Source organism: Helicoverpa armigera, chromosome 15, assembly GCF_030705265.1.
Source record: "Helicoverpa armigera isolate CAAS_96S chromosome 15, ASM3070526v1, whole genome shotgun sequence".
Classification (NCBI taxonomy): domain Eukaryota; kingdom Metazoa; phylum Arthropoda; class Insecta; order Lepidoptera; family Noctuidae; genus Helicoverpa; species Helicoverpa armigera.
In genome coordinates this window covers 4546566-4555142 of record NC_087134.1, presented here as the reverse complement: position 1 = coordinate 4555142, position 8577 = coordinate 4546566, and the positions used below count along the sequence as shown (strand labels likewise).

Genomic DNA, 8577 nt, shown 5'->3' with positions numbered 1-8577 from the left:
TAAAATCTACCCAGCCTTTTCCCCAAAGTATGTTTGGGTCAGCAGTTGACAAGCATCTAGTGTTTTATATTTTGCATGGACCGACTGTTTATCTTACCTCCTCAACACATTTGAGAAACCCTAATATACTACTACCCTAGATACTCCTTTGTAAGACTGGTTCTCAGAGTTTAGTCATGTTTACATGGTGACCTATTTACGACCCGATCACGACAAGCATTGCTTAATCTTATAATAGATCGACAGCGACACGTGCAGCGGTAACTTAAGGCGATAAATAAAATAAGGAATAAAAGTTTAAAACGTATAATTCCCACCTTTACGTTAAATATTAAAATAGGTTAATTCAAGTATTTGGTGCTACGTTTAATGGCCGTATTTGGCGAGATAGTTCTTCAAATCATCAGCATACTTGTTCTCAGGGTCTAATTGCTTGATAAGAGTCGTATATTCTTCAGGACATTTTTCTTTAATGGCTTTGATAGTCTTCGCTACAAGAACCTTTTGTTTCTCCGTACATTTGCCGCAAGATGACTTCGTGGCTTCGGGAACCCATCCTGTAAAGACATCAACGTTGATTATTGAAAATGTACTCTATTGAACCGCATTAAGGTTGACTTTTAGTGTTTGGCAGTTCATTTACCGAGAAAGGTACTTAAAGACTATTTTTATCTAGGTGAAGTTTTCTAGGAACATGTGAGAAACCGTGGGATGCTAATGTTTTAATATAACTATTATGACGTAGGAGGTACCTAATTATAATTTTCGTTTTTAGACTAGTTGTCTAACATTTACTCGTAATTTACAGTCCCTTTGACTTACTATATCAACTTGTTACTCTAAAAATAATTAAGTACCTACAAAAATAATTACGCTTGAGATTAACTTTTCATAATTTAGCTTTTAAGGTTTGCTTTTGACACTAAAGTTTGAAGCTTATTTTATTTTATTGATACAATTATTTTTAGTACAAAATTCAGCTATTATACAATGTTCTAGTTTTTATGTAAGTGGTTGTTATGTTGTGATAATGGTGGCTGTTTTATAAATTCTGTGAGCCGTATCATAATTTCCTTAGGGTTTTCGTTAATTAACAAATCTGTATAAATATTCATGTCGTGAACAAGTCATGGATAAACTCGAGAGCGACATTCCCCCAGGTAAAATCAAACATATATCAACGTATACATAATTACGTATGTTTATCTCGCTTTTTAAAACTTTACTAGTAATGTTTTATTGTTAAAAAATGAAGAGAAAATTATAATTCTTTCTGGACGTGTATGCTTAGTTTCCCTCAGGATTTTAACGCTGGACTTTCAGGTGTGGGTGTATGAAAGTAAATCCCTGGTTTAAAATAAATACCTACTAGGTGTATGTGTACTCCAAGTGTCATTTGTTTAGAGATTTAGAAAGGTTTCCGAATAACTAGACGCGGCTAGATTAGTGTGACAAGAAAATTGACTTTGGCATCACATACGAGTACCTGTACTAAACCATTTGGGGTTACGGGTTAGTCATGAATGTGTATTGACTAGTTTTGTTTCACAATGTGGACTCACTGTCGCTTCTATCACAATATTTGAGAGCAGTAAAAATACCTATCTGTGTTGTCCACTTCACTTAATACAATTTTCCCACATAACAAAAATCGAGACTTCCAAGTATTTTTATAACGTCAATAGAAAGTTATAAATAGCTATCGTGTCAAGCTTGCCGTCAATTCCTTCCATTTATCTAGTTCTACTTGATGGAGTTTGAAAGAAATCATGTCTGCGGAAAAAGCTGACAAAAAATATGTAAGGAAAAGGCCATAAAACTGAAAGCGCTGAACAAGCATATACAACATGAGTATGAAAAGTTTTGCCGAACAGTACATACAAAAGTACTTCCTAACTTTCTTGTTCAGTCTTCATTCGACTACTTAAGCTGAGAACACACCAGCAATTTTTAATATTACTTCCGCAAACAGGTAATTACGACAAACATTTATAATACCTATCTTTGGTCAGACTCTTGACCAAGTTTCTTAAGCATAATGTTTTATATGTTCAAGCATATTAAGTTAGTACTTTCTCTACTTAATAGTGTACATTAAAAAAGTTTACAAAACAAGTTATAATTAGGTACCCTAATATACAGGTGTGTTCCTAATTAGTTACTCAGGTTTGAAGCCTCAACTCCATTTTACTTCTAAATAAGTTTGCGAACTATTCTGCAATGTGTTTCGTGTCTTAACTTCAGGATAAAAGGATCATTAATAAACAACCCGTATTATAGTCGAAGCAAGCTCTTAGCGCAAAAGATTGCCAAATAAATCTTAAAGAAAACACGAAAGTAGCCTTTATATGAACGAGAAGTTAGCGATTTCATTTCTCTGTAGCTGTAATTTATTTAGAGAAAATCCAGAATCCATTAAATTAGAGTGCATTTAATTAACGCTACAAATTACTGATTAAAAATACCTTTCATAAAATGTTTTACATGACTTTACGGTCCGCTTTCATCTTAAATCTCGATAATGAAGGGAAAAAGATCGAAATAATTTTACTGGAATTAAGTCATGATTAAAAATTCTTGGCCGTTCTTCTTCGAAAGTAATAACTAACACTTAGGATCGCGCACTTAAATCCTGCAACGATTTCAAAAATGGTTCGCGCTTCTAATTGATACAAATGCGCTAAGTTTCAGTCTTGTCTAAATTGGGAGCTATCTTTGCAAATGGAGGCACATATAAGAGGAAGTTTGCAATTTTCAGAGCACAAAATTTGTACTTAGTAGACAGTAATGTAAATGAATGAATTGGTTACCTACAACAATTTCGTTTGTCTCATGTTTTAAGTGACAATTTCTTTGATACTGAAAGTTATAATTTTATGCCCCATACTTATATGATTCAATTATCAGTAGGTAACAAAAATTCTACTCACTCTTAAAATCATTTCCTTCAGGCGTGCATTTGCCGTCGCCTATGATGCAATGCGCGTACGCCTTCAAAAGACGCACGTTTTCAATGATCTCGTCCACATTGAAGTCATCATACTTCTTATCGTAGAACTCATCGTCAGGTCGGGCGGCTACCACAGCTACCAACGCCAAAACAATCAGGAGTTTCATTTTGGAGCTGTGGACAAGAAATAAACAAATGAAGACACAGATTTGAGCCTTTTTGTTCCTATCAAACGAGGATTGGTTAAGAAAACAGGCTTTTTGAGTTGTAATTTGTCAGCTATTTTCACCAAAGAGAACTTTACACAAATACGTGGCCTAAATGGTGAAAACCGCCTTAATCCACTACGTCCTCAGAATAATGTCCTCAGTTAGAAGTTTGAAATGGGCCAAAGATGTTCAATAATAAGAAAATTAAAAAAAAATGAAATTATGCTGCATCATTGAAACGCATAGGCTTAAAGAGAAGTTAGTAACTCTTATAACACGATATTAGTAGAAAAGTAGTTTCAAAACTTTCCCGCATAGACACTGAGCACAGCAACCGAACGGCCAAGAACACGTTTACGACTTTTGTCCAAAAAGAAGAATATTTAGGATTAAAATATTAAATTAATATTTTGTGGTAAACTACTTACCGAAATGTCTTGTCAGAATAATATCACAAAACAAGAGTGAAGTCTTTATATACTTACAGCTAATTTATCCTTCAATTATCTTCTCGTCATATGACGTCCTCGGACAAAAAAAATGATTGTTCAAAATTTGATTTCACGATGATAAAAAAAAGGTAAGACAACGTTTGTCAAGTCATTGTAATAACTTGTAATCATTTTATTTCTAATTAAGCAGTTAGTGTTTCTCTTGTTTTTGTGGAATCTCGTTGTAATAAGAATATATACTGCATTCATAAAAATAGTGCAAGAAATACATAGAATCAATAGACAACACAAATTAAGGTCTAATAGAAGATAGCAGATTTACGCTTTGAAATATATAAACATTGAAAAATGCATTGTAGGCTGATTCTAGGCGTAAGGTAAACCTTAAATTAAAAGAGACACTAATTACTATAGTTTTCAAAAGTTTAGGTACTCATCACAATTGATTGTCTCTGGTATAGGAACCAAACTACCAGGATCAATACATGTTTCCGAAAAATAAATATCTCCTTCAGAACCAGTAGATAATATCTCCCAAATTTTGCTGAATGGGGTATGATGTTTGATAAGCAACAACGCATATTATTAGAATCCAAGCAAGTGTTTCCGAAGTAAAAAACTGGTTCATTTTTTATTAACAAAAAGTAAAAATTAAAAATCTAATCTTTTGCAATCAGGATCATGTAAAGGTAAAAAAATGCATTGTATATTTTAAGGTGTTTTTTATTATTTTGAATTTTATGCAGTTGTTCAACTCTACATGTAAATTACTGGGATAATTTATTACCATGCATCTTTTTGGATCCCCTTATCGAATTTTGTGCATATATTAATCTTTTTGATTTAATTATTTTTTTCAATGTCAACCGTATTTTTGTACTTTTTACTATATCTTATATTGCCTATATCTTTTTACATATCTAAATCCTTCCACTTAAATAATCTTAAACGTGCGAAACTAACTTTCTTTCGGATACTTTTGCATTTTTACATCATATGTACAGCCAATTACTTAAAAAAGATTTGGACATACTTAGCGTTTTTATTTTTCGGGATACGCAGAAAATGCGGGTGACACATGAGAGCATCTTATTATTAGAATAGTTTTTTATTAGCAATCAAAAACTACACCACGTGTGACCTTAAACTTATAAGGTCTAATTAGACTGAAATATTGCATATTCTGTCTTTTTTAATTCCAAGTTTATTACATCCTACACATTGCTTAATTGTTTTCAAAATGTTCCTATTTGCTCAACGTAGTCCCAAGCACACCGACAGCATAAACATTCGTTTTTCTTAAACCAACAGTTTACTGTAATAAGTTCAATTTTCAAATTAAGCAATTGGTAGAAGAAAAACGGTCGTTTAAGTTGTTAGTGAACTTGGACCTCAGTTGCAAAATTGAAACGGTCGATTATCAAAACGGGGAAAGTTCAAATGGTCCATTGTAAAAACTTGCTTGTTCTTGGAAAAGTTTCGCGTTATCCTCCATCCATGAAGCTTAACTGCATTCAAGAAGTTTTCAATGGTTGTTTACCAAAAATAAAAGAATAACGATTTTAATATCGTTGGTCCACACTTCTAAAAAGTACCCAGTAATCGTTTTTATATGTAATCATATTCTATACTGTGTTTTGTTTTTAGAAGACGTAATTCTTCAATCAATTGAAGTAGAAGTTTTAGTATCTCACTCGTATCCTCGTCTATAAATAAAAAAATAGCAAGGCAAGCAACTTTGTAAGGCCAAAAGATGCAATCTTACTTCACTTTATTTACAACATTTATTACTTTGACATTTGAAAAAACAGTTGCAGGCAGACAAATTGTTTTCTGCCAATAATTATTTTAAAAGCTGCATAGTCTGGTCTGCTGCATATAAAAAAGCAATCTTTCTTTTCAATATTTATCCACGTGTATCTAAAATCCTGAAGAACATTTCCTCAAAGGGTGATATTTATTCCTAAGCTACTGGAAGTGTCAACCGACCTATTTAAGACTTGCAAAAGATTGCTATAAATGGACACCGAGGCGTTTTGTGACGCGTGAACATTTCTGCCATTGTGGAAAACTGCGTCAGAGGTGAGCCGTCTCAAGTTTATTTACTAACTTTTATGTAATCACTCGTATAGTGTAAAAATAGGAGAAGTTTCGTAACAATTTCTACGTAACTTTTTCAGACTGACCTGTATACCACAAAAAGAAAAAAAAATGTGGCCTTTTGGGTAAAGAACCAACCTCTTTAGTATGAGTGCGTAGGTTTGATTCCAGGCCGGGCAAGTATCAAGGCAACTTTTCTACAGTTCGTATATACCTTCTAGGCACAATGACTGTGTTTCGGATGGCACGTTAAACTGTAGGTCCCGGCTGTCATTGAACATCCTTCACAGTCGTTACGGGTAGTTAGAAGCCAGTAAGCCACCAGTCTAACCAGACGAGCCTAGGAAAAGTTTAGGAGGATGATGAGGTGGGTTTTGGTATTAATGACCTACTTTCGAATGAAGTTCTTTTTTTAAATTATTCTATAAATATCGGTGGAGTTTATTGAATGAAGATATTTCAATATTCCATAGAATAAAACAAAAGAGTAGCGACGCGGAGAAAGCCTTGAAACATGAAACTTTGCAGTGTTCTACGCATTGTAATAAACTTAATGAACAGGATGCAAATAAAGTGGGTCACTGTTTATTATAAAGGGGTAGACAATATCGCGCTATTTATATATAACTATGTAGGTTAATTCCCTTCATATCTGCATCTTTAATTAAAGCCTTCGACTGTGATGATGTCAGAAATATTCAAGTGCTAACGAGTTGTACAGTCAACTTCAGGTGAGTGGTAATAGTTTTAAAGGAAAATCGTACTTACTACTATTGAGTTATGGTGCATGACAGTTACCACTAATGTGCAGTTTACTGTACCTAGTTATAGCCTGACACGATAGTTCAGACTTTACGTAGGTAGTTACAAGAAGGTTATTTCACGGTTCAAAGAAGGATCAAATCTGCAAGATTCCTTTGAGATTTATTACTTGTGAATATTGCATGATAAAGACATTTCTGCTTGATATTGGAATATGTAGCGAGAGTGAGATGTTATGAACCAAGTTACACAATAATATATGTTTGTTATCAAGTGTTGATTTTTGGCATAACTATAAGGCCTCTGCCTCGAATTTTGCGGGCAGCGGGGCGGCAGCGGCGGCGGCGCGGGCGGTCACCGTTTGACTGGAGCTCACCCCTCGTTGCCCGCTCCCGCGCCGCTGTATTCGAGGGCCGGTCCATTTGATTATACGCGTAAGATCCTGCCGCTCCCGCGCCGCCTCCGCTGCCGCCCCGCTGCCCGCAAAAGGACAATGGGCAGATTGGTATACCCCACCAATAGCAATGTCATATATATCATTGGATAGGCCTTTTTATGTAGAACAATATTTACTATGACAGCTTTGCTGAAATGTTTGTCCGTTCTGAGATATAGATCAAAAACTGTGCAAAAGTTAGAACTAAGTAATCTATTGATAACTCAAGTTTTTAAAGGAAAATCTAAGAACTACTAAGTGTAAGTCTTGTATGAAAGAAAATCAGATTACAGTATTGATTAGCATCAGTTTTAAGATTGTTTGTTATCTATATCTCAGAACGGACAAACAATAGAACAAAGCTGTCATAGTAAATGTTGTTCCAGTTAAAAAGACCTATCCAATGATATGTATGACTTTCCTATTGGTGCGGTTTCTCACTACGCCCAACATCCAGTTGGTACAATAAAAGGTTGAAATGCTACATAATAGTAACAATTATGGATCCTAACGGGCACAGTAGTACTTACAAGACTTAAAGTTATTAGTACTTAGATTTTCCTTTAATAACTTGAGGTATCAATAGATTACTTAGTTCTAACTTTTGCACAGTTTTTGATCTATATCTCAGAACGGACAAACATTTCAGCAAAGCTGTCATACTAAATATTGTTCTACATAAAAAGGCCTATCCAATGATATATATGACATTCCTATTGGTGGGGTATACCAGGTCCCATATATTTGTGCCCATTGTCCTTTGAGGCCGAGGCCTAAATGCCTTTCAGATTGACCAGCTACTATTGAAGCTTTCTCTGAGTTTCAACCAGGACGCACACTAACGCAAATTGTTGTCCTGTCTTGGCCATCGATAAATTGCACGTGTATAAGGAAAACGCCTACTGAGTTGCAATTTGAACTTTATTAGCTACGTGATAAAGTTCATTTCACTTAGAAGGGCCTAATATAGTCCACGTAATGGAATTTGTTTGTTGTTATCAAGCTTTCAGTGACGTTACTGATCAGGTTTGTCATTATCATTGGGATTAAGGTGTATTTTTCCTCTGGACCAGGTAAATAAGTATTTTACCTTTTATCCTTTATTTACTTCGAAACTAGCTTCCCCGTACACGGTACTGGTACGGTACCAGTGCATTATTCTCATATACTGCGAAGTTGCGTAAAGCAGTTTTCCCGTGAAGAAGTAACAAGCATACACACTCAGATATCTCCCCAGATCAATACCCAGAAACATTCGCCTTTGTAATATTATGATGATACAATTCTACACAACAGGCATAATGTAAGTACCTATAAGTAAATGGTTATATCTTCTTCTTTCTCCTGCCCTGTTCCCAATTTTATTTGGGGTCAGCGCAATATGTCATCCTCTTCCATTTTTCCCTGTCACTCGTCATACCGCCACTCTCCCTTCCTATTTATGTAATTTTTCAGGCAATCCATCCATATTTTCTTAGGTGTTCCTCTTCCTCTCCATCCATCTACATAAGTACATTGTTATATACAGATTCATGTTACCAATTTAGTGAATGTCACACAACGCTTGGGATTTGCGAACAACGGATTTGTATAATCCATCTGTCATTTGCAATAAGATATTTGGCTTAACAGCTTAACTCCTTTGCCTGTACTAATTGTGTCTGTAGG

The 8577-nt window shown here is 34.8% G+C and overlaps 1 protein-coding gene across 1 annotated transcript in view; it reads right to left on the bottom strand.

The window, feature by feature from the left end:
- Window positions 1-290: 290 nt before the first annotated feature.
- Window positions 291-8577, bottom strand: part of LOC110376378 (G-protein coupled receptor dmsr-1) — a 98126-nt gene continuing 89839 nt past the window's right edge. The window contains exons 7-8 of the mRNA XM_064038338.1: window positions 2931-3124; window positions 291-557 (exon numbers count right to left, since the gene is read on the bottom strand). Coding sequence (XP_063894408.1) covers window positions 367-557; window positions 2931-3124 — 385 coding nt within the window. The 3' untranslated portion in view covers window positions 291-366. The remainder of the gene's footprint in view (window positions 558-2930; window positions 3125-8577) is intronic.